This window comes from Ricinus communis, chromosome 10, assembly GCF_019578655.1.
Source record: "Ricinus communis isolate WT05 ecotype wild-type chromosome 10, ASM1957865v1, whole genome shotgun sequence".
Taxonomy (NCBI): Eukaryota; Viridiplantae; Streptophyta; class Magnoliopsida; order Malpighiales; family Euphorbiaceae; genus Ricinus; species Ricinus communis.
The window spans coordinates 6009125-6035390 of NC_063265.1; the positions used below are offsets into that span (position 1 = coordinate 6009125).

At 34.6% G+C, this 26266-nt stretch overlaps 3 protein-coding genes and 1 long non-coding RNA gene across 6 annotated transcripts; 2 read left to right on the forward strand and 2 right to left on the reverse strand.

Moving 5' to 3' along the window:
* The first annotated feature begins 292 nt into the window (after positions 1-292).
* Positions 293-2708, forward strand: LOC112536291. Its single transcript, XR_003080334.2, has 2 exons — positions 293-1177; positions 1343-2708. It is a non-coding gene; the product is annotated as an uncharacterized LOC112536291 (long non-coding RNA).
* An 803-nt stretch (positions 2709-3511) lies between these two features.
* LOC8267505 (GDSL esterase/lipase CPRD49) lies at positions 3512-6099 on the forward strand. 2 transcript variants are annotated; one of them, XM_015724727.3, is made up of 6 exons: positions 3512-4061; positions 4591-4683; positions 4980-5120; positions 5205-5281; positions 5393-5539; positions 5633-6099. In XM_015724727.3, the coding sequence occupies exons 1-6, from the start codon at positions 3951-3953 to the stop codon at positions 5814-5816; spliced, it is 753 nt and encodes a 250-aa protein (XP_015580213.1). In that variant the 5' UTR covers positions 3512-3950; the 3' UTR covers positions 5817-6099. The 2 variants fall into 2 exon arrangements, with proteins under 2 accessions (XP_015580213.1, XP_002528096.1); XM_002528050.4 differs by having other exon boundaries at positions 3516-4061; positions 4606-4683.
* A 334-nt stretch (positions 6100-6433) lies between these two features.
* LOC8267504 (LIMR family protein At5g01460) lies at positions 6434-12424 on the reverse strand. The gene is made up of 14 exons (XM_002528049.4): positions 11733-12424; positions 11545-11630; positions 10899-11014; positions 10641-10751; positions 10289-10387; positions 10062-10184; positions 9594-9656; positions 9439-9503; positions 8434-8543; positions 8217-8331; positions 8030-8095; positions 7081-7191; positions 6925-6991; positions 6434-6840 (listed from the first exon to the last, which is right to left on the reverse strand). Exons 1-14 carry the CDS (start codon positions 12080-12082, stop codon positions 6793-6795), a joined length of 1530 nt encoding a protein of 509 aa, XP_002528095.1. The 5' UTR covers positions 12083-12424; the 3' UTR covers positions 6434-6792.
* A 1856-nt stretch (positions 12425-14280) lies between these two features.
* Positions 14281-24408, reverse strand: LOC8265051 (eukaryotic translation initiation factor 5B). 2 transcript variants are annotated; one of them, XM_048370033.1, is made up of 13 exons: positions 24158-24408; positions 21853-23942; positions 21141-21703; positions 20950-21057; positions 20761-20861; positions 20525-20615; positions 20332-20442; positions 20186-20251; positions 17171-17230; positions 16465-17022; positions 15896-16015; positions 15673-15792; positions 14281-14869 (listed from the first exon to the last, which is right to left on the reverse strand). In XM_048370033.1, exons 2-13 carry the CDS (start codon positions 23900-23902, stop codon positions 14804-14806), a joined length of 4014 nt encoding a protein of 1337 aa, XP_048225990.1. In that variant the 5' UTR covers positions 23903-23942; positions 24158-24408; the 3' UTR covers positions 14281-14803. The 2 variants fall into 2 exon arrangements, with proteins under 2 accessions (XP_048225990.1, XP_048225989.1); XM_048370032.1 differs by having other exon boundaries at positions 21141-21715.
* Between the last annotated feature and the right edge of the window lie 1858 nt (positions 24409-26266).

Consider the following 26266-nt stretch of genomic DNA (forward strand, 5'->3'; position numbering starts at 1 on the left):
TAAAGCATTATGTAAAAACTCATAAGAGTTTCATATAAAACAAATGATGCAGTTTAAATTTAAAAATATAAGAGTAAATTTTTTAAGAAAATGATCATTTTTAAAACTTTAGAGGACAAATAGTATTTATTCATGTGAACGCTTGAAGATTTTAATAAAATGAGTAATTATTTAATATCTTGTGACACTGATATCATAACAATTATGGCTACTAGATTTAATGTTATAAAATTTTAACTATTATTTAAAAAACTTGCAAAATATAAAAGCGGTCACCTAAATATTGTTTTAACTTTATTTTAATGTTAATCAACTATTTTATTCCCTCACAAAAACTCCTTCAATCATCTCATATTTCTTTACAAACTCAAATGTAGAGATTCGTGATCGGTAGAGCTAAGAATCTCATCAGCCATTCCTTTCAATATCAACCTGAACGTCAACATCAAGGCTTTGATCATTTTGTGCCATCTCATTCACGTTTCTTATCTTCGACTTCTGTTCTTGATTTTCCTTTTCTTTTTTTTCTTTCTGCTTCTTCTTCTTTGCCTATGGCTCCTCTGTCTCTTAATACTATTAATCCGAAAGTGGTGACTTTTTCTTTTTTATTGAAATTCACTGTTTCGATCGGTTTCTGGGTTCTTAATTTGAGTGATTTTAGTATCTGAATTTGCTTTGTTTTTGTTTATTTGTTTACCTTTTGGAAGTTTTCTTTTTTCTATTTGCATACAACATTCTATCCATCTTCCACATTACCATGTTAGGGGGGAGAATACTGATGACATGTTGGTATATACTATCACATCTCCTATTTCTGCTCCTACTCATCCAACGATCACTCAGGTCTACTCTAGATGACAAAATCCTCCTGATACATGTCCTAAACCAGATCCTTTGCCATCGGATCCCATGTCAAGTGATGATCTTCTAATTGCCCTTTGCAAAGGGAAACGTCAGTGTACTTACCCTATTTTTTTCTTTGTGTCTTATAACTATTTGTCACCAACTACTTGTTCTTTCATTGCATGTCTTGATTCTGTTTCTATTTCTAAGACTATTCAAGAAGTCTTATCCCGTCCTGGCTAGCGTAATGCTATGATGGCGGAGATGAATACTTTAGGTGATAATGGTACTTGGAATTTAGCAGATTTACCTGCACGGAAGAAGGCCATTGAGTGTAAGTGGGTTTTTATAGTTAAAGTAAACCCTTATGGGCCAGTTGCTCATTTAAAAGCTCGTCTTGTAGCAAAAAGATATGCTTAAATTTATGGAGTTGATTATTCTAACACTTTTTCTTCTATTGTTAAGTTAACTTCTGTCATATTATTCATATCTATGGCAGGCATTCATTATTGGCCTCTGCATCAATTAGATATTAAGAATACTTTTTTCTTCATGGAGATCTCCAAGAGGAGGTGTATATAAAGCAACCTCCCGGTTTTGTTGCTCAAGGGGAGTATGGGAAAGTCTGTCATCTTTGAAAATCTTTGTATAGCTTGAAACAGAGCCCACATGCCTGGTTTAGCAAGTTTATCAAGCAGGGGATGACGAAAAGCATATCTAATCATTCAGTCTTCTATAAACAATCTGAGGGTGGAATAATCTTGCTAGTTGTCTATGTGGATGACATTGCCATTATTGGAAATGATACTTTAGGTATTTCATCTATTAAATTCTTTCTTGATAGTCAATTTCACATAATGGATTTAGAGATGTTAAAGTACTTCTTAGGTGTTGAGGTGCTAGGGAGTAAGAATGGGATTTTATTATCCCAAAGGAAATATATGCTTGACTTGCTATCTGAGACACGTAAATTGGGTACTAAATCATATAGTACTCCAATGATGCTTAATCTATAGCTTACAAAAGATAGTGAATTATTTGAAGATCTTGAACGATACAGAAGATAAGTTGGGAAGATAAATTACTTAATGGTGACTCATCCAGACATTGCATATTCAGTTAGTGTTGTGAGCCAGTACATGTCTTCTCCAAGATTTGATCATTAAAAAGTAGTAGAATAAATTTTGTATTATTTGAAAGGGGCTCCTAGCCATAGAATCTTGTATAGAAATCATAGTCATTCTAGGATTTGATATTTTTCAGATGCTAATTAGGCAAAATCTAAAGAAGATCGAAAATCTATTTTTGGATATTATGTCTTTGTTGGAGGAAATCTAGTGTCACGGAGGAGTAAGAAGCAACATGTAGTTACACGTTCCAGTGCAGAATCGGAATACCGAGCTATGGCACAATCAGTGTGTGAAATAACATGAATTCATAAGCTTTTGTCTAAATTAGGTTTTAACATTTTTGTACTAGCCAAATTGTGGTGTGATAATCAAGAAGCTCTTCACATTGCATTAAATTTAGTATTCCATAAACGAACTATGCACATTGAAGTTGATTGTCATTTTGTTCGTGAGAAGATACAACAAGGACTCATTTCTACAATATACGTAAAGATTGGAGAACAATTAGGAGATATTTTCACAAAAGCTCTAAATGGGGCTCGAGTTGATTATTTGTATAACAAGCTGGGCATGATTAACATCTATACTCTAGCTTGAGGAGGAGTAGTACAGGAGACTAAATTAGATTTCTAATAGGAGTTCTTCTTTGTATAATTTTCGTATTTAGTTTAAGAGTCTTTATACGTTTATATATATGTGTGGTTATTGTCAGTAAGATGTGTGTGAGTTTTCCAATTCTGTGATTACAAGCTAAATACTTCCATATACGTGTGTCACGTCATTGTTGGTGCACATTTAATTGAGATAGGATATATTTGAACAAAATGAAAAATATAAATGGACCAAAATCATGAATTTGAAAAGTATGGATATATTTGTGAAACCGAGGAAAACTTATGCTAGATAAGATGGTTTGTTTTGCCAAAAGAAATTAGTGTTACTAAAATTAAAGTATAAGAATCTTTGTGATATTAATAGAAATAATGAGAAATAAACTTAAAGGCAGTGACTCTTGAGTAAAGTTTAATCTAATTATTATGATAGTTAAATTCATTAATCAATTTTAAAGTGTCTTGTCGAATATTAATCACCAGAAATAAACCAAAATTATAAGAGTGATAAATAAAAATCGTTTTGCGGTCTATTAGTTAACTTCGGAGTCTTCCTCTTACCTTGTAAAAGTGCATTAAAATGGTATAACCCTAGTTTATCTAACATCTGTGTTAAAGAAAATAGTATATATTGTATTTTATTTTATTTTATTTTTACTTTTAAAATTAGTAGTTTTAATATTTAATAAAGATTTGTTGACAGCTTTATGTTTTAGTCTTTGATCTTTCATGGTATCATCTTAAACAATAAGATATAATAGCCACTCCAATTCAAATCTTCAAATTACATTATAATTATCCATAAAAGTATTACAACACATGCATTATAATTTTCTTTTAAGAAAAAATAGAAAAGTATTTTTAACACTGACACTCATTTTTAAAGTCATCTCTCAATTAACTGATTAAAAAAGAAAATCTCAAAATGAAATGTTTTGGAAATGTAGTCTTCTTCTATCTTCCTCTGTAATGCTCCGTGTAAGGAAAAGTCGGCTGGATGTGGAGGCTGCTAGTGCTCTATGTTCCACCCCGCTTGAGGGCCCGCACATAAGCAGACAGCATATTCGCAAAAGGAAGGAAAAAAATGTTAAGATAACGTGGGGATTCTGCATCTGTTTCAATCAAGCTTTTGGCATCATTATCCAAAATATATATTTGATTTGTTGTTTCATCTACTTAACTGTATTAATTACAGGGTAGGGTAGGGTAAGGTAAGGTAGAGTGGGGTTTGAGCTTAACTGCTCAAGTACTAGCAACTGAACTGAGAGGAGAAGATCTTGATTGGGTCCTATAAATATGTGCAAATACATGAATCTCAGACACTGGTTCATTGCTTGAAGAAGGTGAAAACAAAAAGAGAGTGAATATGGTTGGACCAGCAAGGCCACAGTTTGTGCTGTTCGGATCTTCAATTGTTCAGTTTAGTTACAGCAACGATGGCTGGGGTGCTACTCTTGCTGACTTATATGCTCGGAAGGTTTTCTTCTTTCTTCTTGCTTTTTCCGATTTTGTATTGCTCTTTTTTCTTTTTCATTTTCTTTTTGCCCTGTAATTAATTTGATGTTAATCGGGAATAAATGTTTTCCTGAAATGTGTTTGTCTTGAGTAGATAAGTTACACGAGTTTCTGTGTAGTTCATCTTCACGTCCGTCACATCACCCTTTCATTTCCTATGATCAATACTGTTCTATTTCGTCCTCTCTTTGAGTGGTGGGTGCCACTTTCTTTCCTTTTTTATTTTTTCCCCTTTTATCTAACAAATAAAGTTGTACTGAAACAGCTCAGAAGGGGAATTAATTAATAGATTAAAGACATTTTTGAAGAGTCAGATGATTTGAAGTCCAATCTGCTGCTAATTAGTGATCTCCTAACATGAAGGACCTTACCTGTTTTTAATTAGTTTTTGAGACATTTACTCAATTTGTTGGACTATAAAGTATAAATTCAAACCCCAAATAAGTAGACTTGCTGACTTGGGTATTAAAGAAATCTAAAGTTTGTTTTAGAAAATTGGTGAACAGGCTGATATATTGTTGCGAGGATATGCTGGATGGAATTCAAGACGTGCTGTGCAGGTCCTGGATAAAGTTTTTCCGAAGGTATCATGTTATGATATGTTATGTTATGCTATGTATTCTGTTGTTAGATTTTACTGCTAGCAAGCAATAATAATAACCTTCCAGGACCAGTCCAAAGCTCTGTATCACATCCTTAATTACTTGATGCAAACCACATCTAAGCTCACTGGGATTTCATTCAGGGGAAGGGGAATTAAGAACTAAGGATTTTCTTTTCACTAGACAATTAGCCTGAAAATAGGTGTATTTTCTCGGTTTTATCTTTTCATGTCATTCTTGGATGTTGAATGTTGAATTTCTATTATTTTCCAATTGAGGACGCTGCTATACAACCTTCACTGGTGGTTGTCTATTTTGGAGGGAATGATTCAGTCCACCCCCATCCAACCGGCCTCGGCCCTCATGTTCCGCTTCCTGAATATATTGATAACATGAGGAAGATTGCTGTCCATCTCAAGGTGATTTTTCAAATCAAATTCTATTAGTGGCCTGCTTTTACTGCTTTGTGAATCCAACTGCCATGACTTCCCTCTTATTGCCAGAGCCTTTCGAAGAAGATTCGGATTATCTTTATGAGTGCTCCTCCTGTCAATGAGGTTCAAATAGCCAAAGACCTGAGGTGCTTACATTTTTGTTTTCTATTTGTTTTCATATCACCTTCGAGTTTATAGATAGTGGGTGCCTCACTGTTCCAAATTCCTAACGATGCAATACTTCTTTCTGAAACTAGTGATAAATTTGATATGGTTCGGACAAACGAGAGCTGCCGAATATATTCAGAAGCTTGCTTAGAGTTGTGCCATGAGATGAACCTGAAGGCGGTTGATCTTTGGACTGCAATGCAGCAGATAGATGGATGGCAGAACGTTTGCTTTACGTATGTCTGTTTCTGACTATAAGTTAAAAGGATTAAAGAGTATACTAATAGTTGTCACTGTTTTATTAGCGCTGGTCTGTGATATTTGTGTAGGGATGGAATCCATTTTTCATCTGAGGGGAGCAAGATTGTAGTAAAAGAGATAATGAAGGTCATTGAAGAGGCAGACTGGGAACCAGATCTACACTGGATGGCAATGCCTACCGAATTCGCAGAGGATTCACCATATGACCCAATCAGTCCCAACGGAGTAGCTGCAAATGTCTCAGATGATTGAGCTTAAATAAGCATTCTTCAAGTGTTGCTTATTCTGTGTTATTCTTTTATAGCTTAGAAACAAGCATTTCTAATCTTTGAAATGTTATACATGGTCGCTTTAGCGTTTTTGGCATCTTAGACAATCTGCTAGAAAGGCAATGAGGCTAAACGATGTATAATAGGACAGCCAATAATAAATCATCCTCCAAGGTCGACATAATAGTCCATAGATGTACCTAAATTCTCATGGCTACTTACCATATTCATTCTGCGTCTGTAGACTTGTGGTTTGATTTTGAAAATATTTTTTGATTGGTAAAAATCATTTCACAGGCCATCTGATTATGCAATAAGTGGGAACGAAACTTCCATTCATCCAATTAGTTTCAGGTGAAATATTCCAGCACCCATAACGTTAACTCGACAATCAGAAAACTGAAGAGTAAGAAATATTAGGAAGGAGCTAACAAAGACGTGCGTAATCAGGTTTCTCTGGGAAAAATTGTTTGGAACATCAACTGTTGCAGTTTATCTTTCCGTCAATATGCTAACAAATACAGCTTTAAAGCTTGCATATATCAATGAGCCAAAACCAGAAACCTATATAAGCCTAATAACAAAGCAAAAGCATGAAGATGGAATAACCTGTAAGATCTGTTTGCTCCCAATGGTTATATTACATCAAAAGAAGTTATACAAACGCATTTCCCGGGTGCGCTGAAGATTACTCGTACATGCCCAAGCCAGTGAATAACATTAACCAAACAAAGAATAATACATACAAAAGGGGATAACAAGCAGAAACAGCAGGAGCACTCACCCTGCACTCCCACCACAGCCACCCAATTTACGAAGATGATGCAGGCCTACCTCTAAAACTTCTGACAAAAGCAAAACTAGGCCATAGACATCCATCCAAATATGAAACAACACTCCCCAAGAGATCATACACCTGCAAACTCCTAAGGGCTCCAACTTTTATTTAAAAGCATGCCTTAGGAGGAAAGCTGGAATCTGCCAGTTGGCTTTTTTCTTCTCCATCCCTAAAAGTTATCAAGTGAAGATCACCACTTAACCTTCCGTAAAAACAAATAGTGAAGAAAATGATTGACAGTATTTATACTTACAAAGGCAGCATATAACAGCAAGGTCACAACCGCCAGAACAATAAATGCATATTGAAAAACATTATACCTGTAAACATGGCGTCCAACTAGATCAGTAGAAGTGCATGACCAATCAGAGTAAATAATGTAATTGAAATGGTTTTAGCAGCAACTCACTTGTATAAATACTTAATTCCTCGTAGAGACTGCAATGTGTGGCCAAAAATTTCCTGTGCAGCAGTTGCTTGAGCATAGTAGCCAAATGCTGTAGAGCAAAACTGAATCACACTGAAATTCCAAAAGCCATCGTTATTAACTTTCATGTAGGCTATAACAATAACAATCGGCACATAATAATACCAAATAAATCAGTACGTGTGCCAAAGATGAGCATCATTCACAAAAAATTAAAATAATAAATAAAGATAAAAGGGAAAAAATTAAAGAAGAAAAACTGACCCTTAGCATCCAAAAAAAGAAAAAGATAAAGAGAGCAGAGAGAAAAAGAAAAAAAAGAACCGGAAGAAAATGTGACCCCATATTATCGGTTGATGGTGTCAAAGCAAAGCACTCAAGGCTATTTTTCTTTGAGAGGATTAAAAAATGGAGGAATTTAAATACTGAAAACAATAAAGACTAAATATATTATCCTCCTATTTTGCACCTAGCCATATTGCTTTCAAAATTCAAAAGCTCCCCTCCTTCCATCCTCTCAAACAAACATAGCCTAAATTTTAATTGGCCAATTACCTCCAATATGCTTTACCAATAGGTTCACAGATTCGATCATGCAGATTGACAAGATCAGCACTGGACTTTTGACCAATTGCTACCTCCCTCTCCTTGATTAAGAGGTCAAATGGAGTTTGGGCATTTAGTTCTCATTAAGTGGTCAAGAGTTCAATTGGTAGTTCAGAATGGGGCTAGGTTCTCATTGATATTCACAATTGTGAATAGTTGAATATACTCGTGTATAATCATCCATAAGTGTTTCTGAGCTTTTAAAAGTAGCCTCATCTAAAAAATCATAATCATGTGATAGCTAGTTTTGGCAATATCACATGCTAGAAACAACAGGGTAGAATATGTCAGACAGATATGCCTCTTAAAGAAAAAAGATGCAAACCTAATGGAGCATAGAAGAATAAGTCCAACATTGAAAAGAAAGGAGTTCATCAGAGTGCCTCCCCACCTGTAAGACAAGTCCAATAAATCATTGAGCCATCAAAAAAAAAACAGAACCAGCTAGACGATTAAATAAACAAAACCCTTTAAGATTAATAAGAAAAAGCAGCCTCCAAAAATTTTCTTACTTCATGGGATGAATTGTGATGAAAACTAATCTCAGTCCCAACATCATTGCCCCAGCTATCACTGCAAGCAGAAGATAGAAGCAGAAGAATGCAAACGCCACTGTACCCAGAAGACCTAGCAAAGTTGCAGAATAAACATCCAGAAATAAGAATAACCATCAAAAGATTGGGGTAAGAAAGAGAAGGTAAGAAAAAACTGCAAGTATATCAAAATTACCCCAAACGTCATCCAACTTGATGAAAACCTCATTCAAAAATGGAGAAAGAGGTGGGCTAATCAACAGATATATGACGATATGAGCTACCCAAGCCACTGAAACAATCAACCTGATCAACAAGAACACAGGAGATTGTCAACAAAAGTTGGATGGGGGCTTCTCTAAATCCATATGTAGAGGATGAACTACAAGAGAACTATGATAAGACTAAATAACCACAAAGACAGAAAGCCAGTATCATGCAATATATAAGTTTCCATATAAGGCCTAATCCACTGAGAATTTTTAAAGGACACAAATCGCAACCAAAAAAAGAAAGAATGTGGTATTGACTTGGTAGCTTTTACTAGAAAGAACAAGATCATTCTAAGTGCCTTACAATCAGATATAATAGCAAAAGGAAGCCTTGAACCAAATGCACAGAAAAACCTTACTAGATATCCAATTAAATAATATTTATTATTATTATTATAGTTTATTAACTGCAAGCAATCTTATTAAAATATGTTCAGAGTCTTCTCACATTACTTTCTCTGCCTCATAATCAGTTGCAAGTTGGATTGATGCACCCAACAGACCAATTGTTTTATTGGGGGAACAATACTTTCTCATCACATGATTATATACATTGTATAGCTGCGGGCCTTTCTATGTTGAAATAGCTCTTTCCAATTTCACCATCATCTTTATTCTTTCACTAGTCTTGGACTTCGAATCACACTTTTCTTCACTACTATTAAAAACACTCCATGTTTCAACTGAAAGCTCTCACCACTCAGCAGTCCTCTAAAATTTAGCTCACAACATCTTATTTGTATAAACTACGTCTCCAACATGGCGCATGAGAGAAGAAAAAAAAAGAAAAGAAAAAAAGAATCCAAAGGGTATTATTTAAAGAATATAACACCTGATGAGAAAGATACCCCTAGTATCCAAATAGAGACCATCTCATTGATTGGCAGAGTGCTCAGAATAGTAGTTATATATTGTTATTCAGCACTTACCCTAAGATCCCCAACACTAGTTTGGCCAAGTACCCGAGAACAGTCAAAGCCCAACTTGTCTCGGCCTGAAAAGGATCACCAGAAACATCAAGATAAGCAGAAGAATGGACAATACACTCCAGCAGTATATTTAATCAGCAACCAAGAATCTTCACCTTTTCTCCTTGAGGGTACATCTCTTCCAACAACTTTACATCTTCTTCCAATTGAAACAATTCCTGCAAGTTTAAGCAATCTAAAATGACCACAAGGGATTCAAGCCAATGAATGAATGATACATTATTCATAACCAAATTAAGTCATGAGCAACCAGCTTATCTTCAGCCCTTCAACTTGTATATAGAAACATTTTTTGCAAAAACAGCTATAAGGATTTCAGAAGATAATTTGATTGAGCTTGACATTTATAATATGTTAAAATGCAATTACAAAAGGCTAAATTGCTGAAGCAACCATCTTTCACTTGACTGCCTGCAACAGATAAAAACAGCTACATACTCCTAAGAGATGAGGAAAAAAGTTTGATTTCACAGAAAATGGCACTTGTAAATAGCACATTCAACATGCAGTCGAGAGTTAACCTACTAAAACAAAAAGTTCCATATTCCAGGGCCTCATAATACCTTCTCTACTGCCTTCACATTTTTACGCCATTTTCTGCCCTTCGAACCACTTCTTTCTTCCTGATGAAGTGCATCAGCTGCTTTCTTCAACTCTCTTGCTTTTTTACCAAGTTCAGTTGCTTCCTACATAATATTATCAACTGTCAATAAGCATCAGAGATGCAGTATCCCTCAACTATTTAGTTTTACATTACTATAGAGCTACAGAATGCACAATGAAGAGTCACCTTAATATACTGTGAACGAGTGATAACAGCCTTCGGACGGCGGATGAATGAAAATATAAGTCCCAATGGTAAACAAGCAATACCAACACCGCCAAATATCTAACAGATATAAGGAGCACAGTGAGAAATCTAATAGCAACCAACAAGGCCAGAAATCCACAATTATGACATGCCTATCCTTATTTACATGAATAGTTCACACACACAACACTTCACAACTTCCTACCCGTGGCCTTCAGTAATGAAATCACAAAAGCACAGTACACAATCCTTGAAACTACAATTCTAATTAGTCAAAGTCCGAAAATTTTCAACAAATTCAAAAGCTAAAGTTTTCTAAGAATGTTCATACCGCAAAAAGTACAGATCCAACAATTGTAGCCAGAGCAACAACATATTCTGGAAATGTGGTGCGCATGCTCCATGTTTTCTCTGAAGAAGCATTGGCAAGGTACGCAGAGCACTGTAACAAACAAGAAATTTAGAAAAGACAAAGGGGGAGGAAAATAATTAATGACTTGAATAATTACTCGTTTATAATAAAACAGCAATATGAAAGCCATAAGAAAAGGAACAGTCTGATTAAACAATGTTATTTATCAATAACAACCTGGCGTGCACCACTTCCAATACATGGTTGGCCACTAGAGAACTCCCAAGTACTTGGAAAGTTAGTCGTAGTTGAAGAGAGGTGCCTGACAGTGAAGTCCACCTTTCCAACTAGCCCTGATATACCATCAAAAGAGCATCATAAAATTAAAGCGGTGCAGTCATCTCTAATCCAACTAGACAATAAATGCAAAAATAACTAGAGATATAAGAACTAATATATCAACTATGCAAGTTTTCAAATAAACAAATGACATTCGTGCAAACTTCATGGAATTTATTATATGGTTTACAAGAACTGTTTCCTTTTCCAAATAAAACTTTTGCATCATTAACTACAGCAGTGTCAGATTCTCTTAAAAACATGATGTAAGCTACTCGAATAAAAACAAAAAACTGGAAGGTCAAAAGAGTAAATGATTCTAGCATGTCTTGCCTGAATTTCAAAAACCATGACATCGTTTGGAACAGGTTATATGCAAGTAACAGTTCAATTGAATTGTATACTTGCAACATCATATAGCCTCTTAACACGATCTTATTTCTAGCACAACGCCTAGGTTTTTTGTTTCAACCAAATTTATAAGCACAGCAGCTCAAGAAACGTACAATTAAAACAAATACAATCAAAATGACTACATACGTACCATATAAAATGCCAAGCACGAGACCGCATACAATAGCCGTTGTTATCACCCACACTAACGCGCTTTTTATCCTTTGACCAACACTCCTAAAACCCGAAGAAGAAGAAGAAGAAGAAATCACACACCAATTTATACATAGTTACCTATGATTATTAATAATAATAAAAAAAAAGGTAAAAATGACCTACTTGTCCTGGTCGCCTTCATAGTAAAACATGGCGAAGGGAATTATAAAGAAGACGAGCACGGCGTCGATGATATAGACAGCGATCCATAGATCTTTCATCGGGAGAGTGAGATTACAGGCACCATTATAAATCGCGTGGCGACAAGCTTGCCGGTTTGCTACATCCGCCGGTAACATTAATATAGAAATGAGGGCTACGGAGAGGCCTAAAACGACGACGAATTTAGGAAAATAGGCTTGGTTTTTGTCATCTGGATGTTGATAATTGACGAGAAGGTAAACATTGAATAACAAAACCACAATGCATACAACTATAGCCACAATCACTAGAGCGAGATTAAAATCGCCCATTGTGTCTTATCAAAAACTCTCGATTGAGAAAAATTAGATTTGAGAAGTTAGGGTTTTTATTTCGAAAGCAGAAAAAGGCAAAAAGAAAGTTTTGAAATGTTTCGATCTGGTTCTTCTTTCAGGAGAAAAGGGGGAAAAAGGGAAATGTTCGGGTCCGGTGAGGTCGTTTGTTGAGGTGGATGACTCTTTTGAGAGGTGAAATGACACTTATGTCCTTAGTAGATGACTCGAGACGGAAAGTGGGGGTTTGGGTAAAAGGTAATTGTACGTTATGGATGTAAGTATTATCGAACACAGGCTGTCCAGAGGGAACAATAGGCGTTTCTTTAAAAGAATTTATTTCAACTTCCAATGATTTTCGTGAGATGTAAGAGAACCGGTTGCATGCTCCGCAGCAAGTGAAGCGGGACCCGAACATTTATATGTCATTTAACGATGTCGTATGAGGATTTTTGTTTTCTTTTCTTGGTCAAAGATTTTTCTAATTTAAGACCCATAAATAACAGCCCTTAGATTCAAACGTTACAAATCATCGCCATGGCCAAGTTTGGTAATGGTAATGCCTTCAAAATCAATAAGAAAAATAAACACAATGAATAGGATCATAACTGAAACGAATCAAGCCGACTTTAGTTAACTTGGGTTTTGCCTTGTTTATTATCAAACTCACTCTAAATTAAACTCATCGTGTTTATTAGTAGTTAATCGAATCTTAATAAGCTTAATAATACAAATAATAAATAAAAATATAAAATAATAAAATTCAATATTAAATTAAATAATAACATTTATTAAAAATAATAGAAATTTAGTACAGAGTTAGAGTGATTCGATATTTAGATGTAGCTTTGCCCATTCCTAAAGTCTAATTCATTTGTAATGAAACCTAAATGATTTTAGGAAATAACCTCATACAAGTGCCAAAGCAAGCAAGCCAATAAACCCCGAATTATGAACTATATATTATTGTTTTCTCTTAACATATTTAACTATTGAACAGTTGACCAAATTTAGCCTATTTGAAATTAAGGTGTAGTTAGAAGTTAAACAAGTAAGTTCAGAATTTTTGTATTTAATAATTTTAAGAAAAAATTTATTTTTATCAGATTTTCTTTTAAGGGAATATTAATCTAATTGTCCCCTGATCAATCAGGAAAATTTGGAAAAGCTGACCTCCAAATTTATCAAATTCATAGTCTTCGATATATTTTTTTTTTTTGAAGAAATCTCATAGGTACTACTTTTAAAAAAAAAAAATTAACTTTACGAATGTTTTTTCAAAATTATTATTTTTATAACTTTCTTTCCACATTCTTTTTTACGATTTTTTTTTCAGATATTTATTTATACAATATTTATTTTAGAATTTTATCAAAAAAATTAAAGCCATCAAATCAGTTTTTATTTTATATTTTTTTTATTTTTTTAGAATTTTATTAGAAATATCTAAAAAATACCAAAATGATATTATTTTAACTTGTATTATTATGAAATCATCCAAATGATATAGATTTATCATTTTTATTTTCTAATTTTATGTTTAGTATTCATGAATTGAATGATATTATTTTTTTTTATAGTAACTAGTGTGTTTTACTCAAAAAATATAATATATAAAATATATACCACAATATAATAAAAAAAATACATGGAAATATAATTAAATAAAATATTAAAAAAATTGTTTAGGAATAATTTGATATTTATTGCAGCTATTTGATTTCCCAATGATAATAAAAAGATTGATAATGATAAAAAATGCTATCATAATTTCATTAAAGTAAATATATAAAAAAAAAATACTATAGTGCAATTACGAAAAAGCATAAAAAAATTCCAAAATTTTTTATCATAAAAAGATAACCGTAAAAATAAAATTTTGCATTCCATTTCTCGTAGACCTTTAATTTTCCAAAAAAAACCGAAGAATCCTAAATCACTCAAAAACCTTAGAAGTAAATAGAGGTTAATTTTTCTGAATTTGTCTATTCTCTATAATATGAAAGAAAATCTGAATCTTCTTGTTAGACATTCTTTCAGAAAAAACAGAATGATATTCAACTAAAGGTTTAAGCTATGGAGGAAAGATAAAACGTTAAAAATTAAGTAATATTCTTTTCTTACATTAAAAAGTAAATATACAGATCAAAATTATTTGATGGCATCAGTCCAAACAGGGGCGTCCTGCAAGAATGAAATATGAGAAGGGGCAATTTTGTCATTTTCATATATTTTTCCAGTCTTCGTCTATATAGGCTAAGAAAACTCGGCTCAACACAAGAAAATTTAGCACCAAGTGCAGTATGGATGGACAAACACAAATAACAAAATTGCGTTTTTTTTTTTTTCGAAAAAGAAAAAAATAATTTAATTTTCTTTTCACGAGCTCAGACCAGCCTCCAATTCAAGTGATTGGGTGCAGCCTTCAAGTGATCTGGTGCAGATTGTTACAGAGAGCTTAGACCAGCCTTAAGGTGACTTTTGGTGGAAAATCTTAAAGATGACATAGCCATGGTTTTGGTGGAAAATCTTAAAGATGACATAGCCATGGTTGCATATAGCCTCGACCAGTGCCAGTACAAGTTTCCGACTTCTGTTGTTTTCCTGGGTTAATAGCCTCAATGTGTCAAAAGAAAGATACAGTACCAGACAACTATTTTGTCTGGTCTTTGTCCTGTACCCTCCACTCATGTCTTGTCCCATCCCAGTGAACGAACCATCTTACTGTATCTTGAAAATGTTCTTCAGCTTGACAACCAGCCTCCATTCGTCCATTGACAGATCATCCTATACAGGAAAACGCAAAAGTTAAGCGCACAGAGTAGACTGATTTAGATTAAGGATAATTTACGGAGGTTCAAACTCCCCCGAGGTTTAGCAAAAGTAAAAACTTAATAGGACAGTCCTGGACATTTAATTCAGTGACTGATTTGATTCTTTTGTTTCAAGATTGCATTTCATAATTCGGTAAACACAACTGCATGTGAGGGTTTCATAGTTTCAAACTAAATCTTGGACAAAAGGCGCCAATGCTATTTAAAATGATCAAAACAGTAGACAATTTGTGTTGTACACTTCAGAATGGTTCGTCCATACAGCTCGTGAAACCAATTCACAGGAAGATGTATCACAAAATATATTCAGAGCTAATAATAAAAAGAAAATAACTCATCCAAGATTAAAGACTTAAAGATTGTTTTGGGGTGAGGAACTGGAGTTGAAAATTTGAATACCTGCTCAACTATAACACATAACTCAATTCCCACCAGAAACATCAGGACAAATCAAAGGAGAATGACTTGCCTAATCTGGGTGTAGACCACGAGTTCAGGTAAATTTAAATATTTCCATAAATAGTAAAAAACAAATCACAGCTCAACATCCTATCAATCAATCGAAATTCACAATATTGACTGATACTAAGATATTACACGCCATGATTTAAAATTATAACACAAAAAAAAATCATTCGAAAACATTTCTCAACTTGAGCAAAAAACGAGTCGGGAATTGCTTCTAGAAAATTTATGCATTAAAGAACCTAAATCCAAACTAAGTCTGATATACGCCCTAAAATCCAAAGTACTTACCCGGTAATTAGCTTTAAGAACATCAATTGATGTCCTTGAAATACGACTGACAAGTAAATCTTCATGATCAAAATGCCTGCCATACATTTTCTGCTGGTCCTCAGGACTGTTATTAACAAGCTGCAAATGACAAAGCATTCAATAAGACCAAATTAGAACCTAGATTCATCAGAAAGATAAAAACATAAGCAATCAACAAAAGATCAAAGATCCAGCATCAAACCTTAATTGCCACACTCTGGCCTTTCTTGGCATAATCAACAGCCTTATAGTTATTTTCAATGGAAGCAACACGGCCAATGTCAATAAAATCTTTGTCAGGAACACAAATTGGAGTCCCAACCTGTAAATAAAGCAGAGTACTATGTGAGGGTTCAGCTACAAATGGTTTATTTACAAAATAATTTATGGCTCCAAATGCAGCTTGACCTAATGATATAGTGGCATTGGTATCATTTCAAAGAAACACAGCATAATAATCTTTTGATCATCAAACAATGTAAATAAAACCAAACCAAAGAGGCATTACTAGAGTACTGTGCAAGTACCAAATCGGTAAATTATAAATGTACTATTTTGTTAATTATGAATGTAGCTTGTTAGATAAAACCAACTTAGGCTAAATGTCCACCCTCAAACACTCATCTGATATTGAAAGGGCTAGCAGGGGATGTCATAAATTGATACTGGCATATCACAAGCACTTAAGCACCACACTGATGAAAGTCATCAGAACTAAAAAAAATGACTTGAAAATCTATCTTCATTATGCCTTTTGAAAGTAGCACATACCTTGACTATGCCATCAGTAACTTCAACTCCCAAGACAATTGGATCTTTCTTGTTGAAAATGCAATTAGGTAAAATCTTAAGAACGCAAGGGAACACTGCCTCGTCTGCAGCTTCTTTCTTCTTTTCCTCCTTCAAGTTGTCAATATAAGCCTTGAATTGATCGAATAGGTGATAAATGATGTCAGCCATGAAAATCTTCACACCCAGATCATCTGCAAGTTCCCGAGTCTCTTGAGACACTTTAACATCAAAAGCCAAGATAGTGGCATACTCCTTTTTCTTCTCAAGCATTACACTGGCCTTCATAACGTCCTTTTTGTGTACTGGGCCTATGCCTATGCCACTAACAGGAATGCCTACAGCTGGTGACTTTAAAAATTCCAGCAATGCTTCCAATGACCCTAGGGTAGATGCTTGGACATAGACTCCCTCATCCCTCTTTTCAATCCGGTTCATCACCGATCTGACGTCTTCCATTGCTGCTTCCTTGATATCCTCCAAATTATCATCTGGTCCTACGACATATAGACCTGTGCCAGCAAGAGCATGCTCAAGGCCCTGCATGAAATCAGAGCAACAGAAAACAAGAAATCCTGTTAACAGGAAAAGTTCATGAATATCAAAAATACATAACACATGCCATGAAGATGTAAACAGCCTACACATTATCCTGAAACTGATACTATGCTCTTTAAACTGCAATCACCTGTGCACTGATCTTGATACCCTGCGCAGCCTTAATTTCTTTGTGGTGTAGATATGTCCCCTGAAATCAGATAATTACTAAATCATTATATAATTGATGCAAGAGAGGGAAGAGGAGGAGGAAGGAGGAGCAGGACCCCTTTTCAATAAATGTGGAAGCTATCCTATAAACAAAGCAAATGCTTGAATACCAGAACATACAAGTTAATGGACCACATTAAAGGACATATATTTTTTAAAAGCTCACGAAAAATGAAGGCCAAACAAGCCTGAATGATATTAACATGGAGAAAAAATGGTAGCAAAGAAATAAGCACACAGTAACATCTTTTTCTAAAGCAACAATTCTCTGCCGAGAAATTGATAATTGAGAATGAGGTATATAAAAAAAAAATGATAACCAAGAAATAAGCATGGCAAGGGCATTATCTAAAGCAACAAATCTCAAAACAAACAATTTACAGACCATCACCAAGGAAAACATCATCTTTTTTTTCATGCTAGAGGAAACTAAGGTGGCGATTCTAGCCACTAACAATATTTTGCGTCATGATACTGAAAAAACTTGTTTAGAAAATTAACAGACATAGCAATGAGTATAAATGGTAAGAAATCCGCAGAGAAATGGAAGAAATAGCGACCCCATGGGACTTCAGTATCTTTTTTCACCTAATATAATATTTCACCAGTTCACAAGGCATGTGAATCTCATGGACATTAATTTAGATTTCATTTGAGATCACTTTCAGAGAAAGTTCATATTAGTGCACAAAGTAAACAGGTGAACACAATAGATAAGTAGAGGAAAAAGGATCCTGAGTGAGACTAGGGATAAATCCAGGGAGTATAGTGAGATATCTACAATTTAAGTTGGAGTCACAATCATGGCACAAGAACAAATTTGGTTCTTATAGCTTCAGTTCTAGTAGGAGTTACCACCCTCAAGCAGTAAGCAACTACAGTGGTTAGGTGTGAAGCCAAAATGATCAATAATGTCAGAAAATAAATAGGAACTGAACAATGTTAAATAATGTATTAATTAACTGAAACAACACAAGAGCCTAATGCTTATATATAGAAATCTAACTGAAAAAACCATATCAGACATCCTCCTCCTTCAACTTCCTCCCTCACTTTTCTTTTAATTATTGTTTTCCAGCGCGTATTAAACCTGACATAAGCCTTTCTACAGTAGCACGCTTCACAGAAAGCATTCAAGTGGACAGAACCACAGCACTTGTGGCAAAGAAAAACACAAGCTTGTAATCAACCCAAACAATTGGTTCGTCTTAATTGGACATTTAAATTGCAATATTCCAGTACCAAGAGCTGCAAATTAGTAACTCCATTTACAATGATTTGCAGTTCAGATCCAACCGCAGATCCAGGCAAATGCCACAACTAAAAGAAATGTCATTATAAGTCCTTTTCTTTTCCATAAACTGGAAAGAAGTACGCAGTCCTTTTCATGGACAGATAATAAATGAAATTAAGCTCCAGTTTCATTTTATGTGAGAGTTCAAGACCAATAACATCCTTATGTGCCAGAAGTCTACATATGATTCAAGAATTAGACTCCTTAAGACAGTCTAGCGATCCATGTATTTCCTTTTTCAGTTGATTTTTGTCTCCAAAGTTGACCAATTCCCTATGGAGTCCTCTTGATATCCCTTGATATTCAGCATCTTAGACTCTTTACTACTGGTAGCATCTTCTCTATACAAATACTGGTAGCATCCTCTTGACATTAAGCCCAGCATGAGGTAGCACCCCCTGTAGCTAATCTTTCAACATAAATTATAGCTATTTAAAAATGCATACTTTAGATGGTCAATTTTCTGTTTACTAGGGAGAAGTACAAAAAAGTACCTAGTGGTTATGTGCTTTTTCACTAAAGGACTGGTCTTTTTCTTGTCATTTCAGAACCTGTGGTTTTATTTATTTGTCACTCTAATACCCTCTATACTAGTATAGTCAAAATTCTAAGATCTTATATTAATATAATATGAGATTTTTAAAAATAAAATCATTAATTAAGTAAAATTTATCATACAACTAAAATGGTGAATTTATGACTAATAAAATTAATATGTATTCTTTAATTTTGTAAGGAATAAGATAAAGTAGTTTCTAAAATAAATTTATAATATTTTTAAGAGTATCCCATTGGTCAATTTGATAGTAGAACACTTCAAAAATTATTGAAAATCAATGTTTATTGATTTCATAACAAAAAAAAAAATAATTGAGAGGACATTGAAGTAAATAAAAGAAAGAATGAAACCAAATACCCTGAAATGACCCAAAAGAAAACCACAAAGGTAAAAACCCTGTGACAACAGTATACCTTTTTGTACCCTCCCCTTTATTCTATTATGCGCAAGGTGGTTCTCCCAACTTCTTTGGGGGCTTTCAAGTAATGCCAATAAGCACTATTCAGTATAATTGCTATGCACTTCTGTATGAATTGTTGGTTTTTCATATGTGGCTAAGCTTAAGAGGATGTCTAACTCATCCACAGAATTTCATTACCTAAGGAAATCTACAACTCCAAAGTGTCAAAGAATTTAATAGATATTAGAATAATCACTCTATACTATATAAATATTTTCTATCATCAGCATATCCTTTCCAAGGGGAAAGAAAAAGATGGCAGAAGTGGTCAGCCATTCGTCATATCAGGGGACTCCCAGATTCTTGCAACCATTTTTAGAAGTACACAGTTACATAAGTTGGTAGCATATATTCTTACTCAAGGGCTAGCCATTTGCAGTTCGTTTAAAAAAAAAAATAGAAATTCCAATGGCACTTTAACAGGTTCCACTTAGAAGAATGAATAAATCTCCTAAAGGATGCAGAATCATGTAAGCTATAAGATTTTGGATGCAACAGAACATTTCTACTTCACATGCAACATTCTAACTGATAAACCAGTTTCAAATTGTCTTATACATCCAACAAGAGAACCATAAAGTAAAACACATGGTAAGAAAACATTAAATAAACAGAACCACACCTTAACTCGAAGTTCCTTCATTGGGTGAGGTGTCAACAGAGCTCGAATGGTGGTAACAATAGGCCCCTAGAAAGAAAAATCAGTCAGAAAGACAAAAAAACAGAGCGTTTCATCATGTCATGGATATGAATAGGGTTTGAGCTTGCCTGAAAACCACAAACGACAATTTGATCTCCTTCATGAAGCACACCATTAACTAACACAACATCAATTGTTGTTCCATGACCTTCAATAACCTTAACCTCCAACACTGTACACTGGTACATGATACAAACAACAATCAAATATCTTAAAACATTCTATTGACTAACATGGTGAGAACTGAGAAAGCAAGCACACCTGCACTTCATCACTATATGTAAGTTTCTCAACCATTGTTTTCTGAGTCCACTGAACTAATAACAATAATAAATCAGGAATGCCTTCTCCACTGTAAAATAAGCAAAAAGAAAAAAAAGACAAATCAGTACACAAGGAAAGCCCAAAAAGATATTAAAAAAAGAAAAAGGAAAATTACAAATACAATTACATTTTACAGCCAATAAAGTTCAGAAAATAGAAGACCTATGATCTACCTAATAGCACTAGTAGGGACAATACTGAAAGTTTCTCCCATTTCTCTATTTTTATAGTACAGCTCAGTATTCAGCCCCTGCTCCTTGAACTGAGTTATAACCTGAATCAAACAAAACCAGAAAGAAAAAATGTTAAGAAGCAAAAATATGCTAACAAAACCCATTAAGAAAGAGTTCAATGTGCATGACCCCTGTAAGCCTCCTATTGAATTCATTTTGCACGTCTTTAGACTGTTGCTTCATTGCTTTCACTATCGGTGCATTGCGACAAACTTTCCATCCATAGAGTCTGTCCATCTGCAGATGTTTATTAAAAGTAGATAAAAACAATAGCTCTAATTGAAAGCATGAATAAATAATAATGATGATAGTAGCTGCACCTTATTCAATGCAACAATAAATTCTGTATTCCTCATCCTCAAGAGATTTAGTGATTCTATTGTCTGTGGCTCCAAGCCATGCATAATGTCCACAACCAAGATCGCAATGTCACACAAACCTGAGCCCCTGGACCTTAAATTAGTAAATGACTCGTGGCCAGGTGTATCAATAACCAGTAGACCTGGGACCTTTAGTTTTGCATCGGCTTTCAATTCTTTGGTTCTCTCTCTTATGTTCTCAGCTGGAAAGTATGTTGCACCAATCTGCTGTGTAATACCCCCAGCCTCACCTTCCTGGACATTAGTGCCTCGGATACAGTCTAGCAGTTTGGTTTTACCAGTATCAACATGGCCCATTATACAACATATTGGAGAGCGGAGGTTTTCTTCACTTTCTTTAGGAGTGGCATCTGAAGGTGGCGTTTTATTTTTTGCAGCAGCATCTTTTGTCCTATTTTTTCCACTATCATCAACCTCGGGATGAGGTTTCTTAATTGCAGCATCCTGAGATTTAACTGACTGTGAAGGAATAGGTGTTTGGCCTGCAACAGCAGGCTTGGCAGCTGCAGGAGGGTCTGTGAGATTAGAAACAATAACAAAAAATAGAAGGTGCAAAATACAAAATTAACCAACACCCAGAAGCAAACAAAGGGAATAGAAAAGAAACATAAAAACTTTCTAGTGAAGAGGCAAATTAGGCAATGAACCGAACCTGCATTGCGAGAAGCCGGAGCAGCATTCTTTACCTCTTTCTTTTTGGGCTCAGAATCAATCTCCTCATCATCAAATGCACCCTTAACATTAAGATTAACATCATCCCAGCTCTTTGCATCCCACTCCTCATCATCCTCATCTTCCTCCATCCCATTCTCCTCTGTTCTAACTTCTGTTTTCTCTTCCGCATTTATAGATTCCTCTTCTGCAACCTTCTCCATCTCCACAGGCTCTACCTCAATCTCGGCATCTTGTTGTTCTTGCTCTTTTTCTGTAGCTTCTACGTTCTCCTCCAGCTTAACTGGGGCAGCATCATTTGCATGATGATTAGCAGCTGGCTTTGACTTCTTAGTGTGGTACTTGGGTCTTTTTGTTGGCGCACCTTCTTTGTCTGCTGCAGGAATAGTAATACCAGCATTAGCAAGTATTTGATTCCTCATAGCCTCTAACCGTCGTTGTTCTTCCTTCTGCTTTCCTGTTAAGAGTTTGCCTTCTTGTTTCTTCTTCAAGAGTTTCTCTTTTTCCCTTTCCTTCTTCCTACGCCTAGCTTCTTCTGCTTGCCTCTCAAGTTCTTCTTGCCTACGCCTTTCCTCTTCTTCCTTTCTCCTCTTCTCCTCTTCTTCCCTAGCCTTCCTCTCCTCCAATTCTTTTCGCCTAGCAAGTGCCTCTTGCATCTCTCTAACATGCTTCGGCACTTTCTTATCTGCAGCTTTGCCTTTTGCGTCACTCTTTTTCGGTTCTTTTGTTTCAGCTTTTGCTTGCTCCACTATTTCTTCCTTCCCCTGTGATGCAGCAGCAGCAGCCGCGACTGCAGCAGCTTTCTTCTCCTTTTCCTTCTCCTTTTTCTTTTTCTTCTTCTTCGCTGCAGCAGACTCTTCTTTTTCTTCCTCACCTTCCTTCTCACCTGAAGCATTCTCTGGTGGAACTTGTTCAAGATGGACCTGATTGCTCTCCTCTTGTGGAGTAGATGCAGAGGGTTTTTCAGTAGGTAACCCCTCACCAAGCTCTGCAAGAATCTTGTCCAAATCCTCCTCTTCTTGAGCAGTCCTTCCACTCTTATTCTTCTTCTTTTTCTTGTTCTTTGAAGTTTCTACCACCTCTTCACCCTTATCCTTAGCTTCAAGAACACCAGTCTGTTGCTCTGCTACATCATCATTAACTTTGCCCTTCTTCTTAGATGATTTCTTTTTACCTGTAAATGTAATAGCCGCTCCATCATCATCCTCAGCTTCTGCTATATCATCACTAATTTTAACAGTTGCAGAAGCCTCTTCATCATTTTCCTCTTCAAGCAGTGCTGAACTGAACTTATTGCCTGCCTTCTTGGATGACTTCTTTTTTCCTGAGAAAGTTATAGCTCCATCGTCTTCATCCTCATCCCCATTCACCTCTTCATTGTCATCTAACCCATGAAGAGTAGCTGCTGTGAACACAGAACTACCAACCTTCTTCGCACCCTTGGATGACTTCTTTTTCCCAGTAAACTCAATAACTGGCATATCATAATCATCATTACCCTCCTCAGATTTATCAATCTCCTCTCCTTCATTATCATCATCAAGTGCATCAAAAGCTGCAGCACTAAACAAACTACCACTGGTCTTGTTAGGTTTCTTTGATGCTTTTTTCTTCCCAGTAAAGCTTACAACTGGTTCGTCTTCTACCTCACTATTTTTATCACCAAGTAAATCAGAGGTCTCCTCATCATCATTGTTATCATTATCTTCATCTCTAAGTAACCCAAACTGTGATGCTGAAAATACACTAGCAGTTCCATTCTTCTTTCCTTTTGATTTCTTCTTTCCGGAAAAGACTAAATCCTGAATCTCACCGTCCTCTTCCACGTCTTCCTTTTCCTCATCAGGCTGTAAGCTTTTTTGGTTCCCCTTTTTGCCTTTCTTCTTCCCAGTAAGTGAAACCTTGTCATTCAGCTCCTCAGAGAGCCCTGTATCAATATTGTACTCATCATCATCAATCGCCAATTGCTTTTTCTTTGATTTCCCACCACCACCCTGAGGATTCTCGTCAGTAGGCTTCTTTCGACCCATCGAGTTACACACAGTTCAATTAATTCGAGGAATTTGAAGCCTATCCACAGACGCAAAAAGTAAATAAACGAATAAATAAATAATTACAAAAATACACTATTGAAAGACGCATTTTTATTTAATTAGTTTGTTATCAGATCTAAATAAACAGAAACAGTAAACTGAAATTAAATCAATCATCATCAATGACTCAAATTGAACATATATGAAGACCTAAAGCAATAAAACTGGAAACTGAAGATAATAAAAGGATACCTTTGATACAGAAAAAGAGAGAATCCTGCGATTCGTGCGTCAGACAGGCAAGTAACAAGGAGGGAGCTGCTCCTCCGAATCGTGCAGGCTGCAATTCCTGGCAGCGGGAGCTATATGGTCGGATGTTGAGTTTTGCCTGGAAAACTTGCAAAATAGAAAAGAGAAAAAAGAAAAATAGTAGACAGCAAAGAGATATCAGAGGTCGGCTACTACTTAGGTTAGGTTATTATAATTCAGTGTAAAAACTACGTAGTTTTACCGCTGTATACTTGCATGTTTCCATATTTTTGGCCAAAAAAGTTGTATTATTAAAAGTTGCATGTAAATAAATGCATGCAAGTGAACCTTTATTTTTTTCTTAGGCAAAATCCATAGTTTTGGACCCTAAAGTTAGTCCCATTTCAGTATTGAGCCCTCCAACTGAATTAGTTTTCTAATGAGCCCTTAAACTAATTAGTCTTAGATTGTAAGCCTTTTTTAACAAGTTTGACGAAAGTCCGCAACAAGCATAATCAAATGCATGTGAAAAGAGCAATTTTCCAGTGTTTGACATGGCTTAATACTCTGAATATATATTATTTCTCTTCTTTATTATTTGTTTACTTTTTTTTTCTATATCATTTATTTTTGTACTAAATACTGAAATTTAATTAAAATTCAAATAACCATTTTATGTGTGGCAAATGTTCAACAATCTCATTATTCTCTTGATCATTTTGTTTTTGGACTGATAATTGATGATTGTATTACTTCAGCTTCTCAATTTGCAATTCTTAATCATTTTGTCTTTAGATTGATAATTGTATTACTTTAGCTTCTCAATTTGCAGATTTGCAATTCCATTTTATAAGACGTTCAATTAACTCACAAGCTTACTGTGTGGCTAGTTCTTTATTTGTGGCAGAGAGTGGGATCATTTCTCTCCCTTTATGTCTTATGTTTTGATTTTTGATTCTTTAGTTTAATGCAATTCCCTTTGAAAAAGAAAGCAGACGGAATAAAAAAACTGTAAAAATTTCAAAACCAACCAAATCATTAATATTAAGGAAGAGACTGAAAAAACCAAGATAATGAACGACATAAAATAAAAAGAAATCAATGTATCTATTTAAATACTCTTGATGGTTGAATAGTGTATTAAAATTTATTATAATGTCTCTATTTGTACGAAAACGACGAAGATGGGAAATGAGAGAAAATAAACCAAAAAAACATATAAATATAATAATTTAAGCTATTAAAATTGCAAGCAATCAATAGCCTTAAATTGAATTTTGTTGCTTCTTAATTATATTCATTTTTCTATCAATTTTTAGGATTTGTTAGGATTGGAATTATTCTACTTAACAAGGAAGTTATACAATTTTTTTTAGTGCTAAAATTTTAGATCCTCAAATCATATTTATTTTCTACATGTTAATACATTGAAATTATCAAACATACCCTTTTGCTTCTAATCTCGAGTCGTTTTTTAATTTGAAAAACTAAAACCATTTGATTTGTATACTAATATTGCCAAGAACATATTAGAATTTGATAATATTATGAGACTACACATTGAAATTTAATAATTTTGTGAGAAATTCTCTCATTACAGCTTTTCTAAAATGTGAGTATATTGATCATACATGGCGAATGCTTGATGAAAATTCACAAAAGGATGCAGTTACTGGGACTGTAAAATCTCATTTTCTGTTGGCAAAAAGTAAAGGAAAAAGGCTCACTCAAATTATGTGGTCTAAGTATTATTTTCCTGTATGTGCAAGGATCAGTACTAATGTGTACAATATTAGATAGACTATACAAACAATTATGATTTCCATAAAATAAGGGCTTTAAAGCAATATTTGATTAACTGAGGAGCTAAAAAGAATATAAAATTAATTAAAACTAATTCAAAGTAATAAAGTTTGACGGGCTCACAACAAAATTGACTGTTTATTTTTTTAATTCAAAACTAAACTAAATATTCTATTAATTAAAAAATTTATTTTTAATCACTGTTTTTTTGTTAACTAAAAAATAAAGCGACAAGGAAAAAAGAAAAGAAAATGAGTTTGATTCTCCAGTGTTTTAGTTAACCAATGAAAATTTTAAAATTATGTCAAG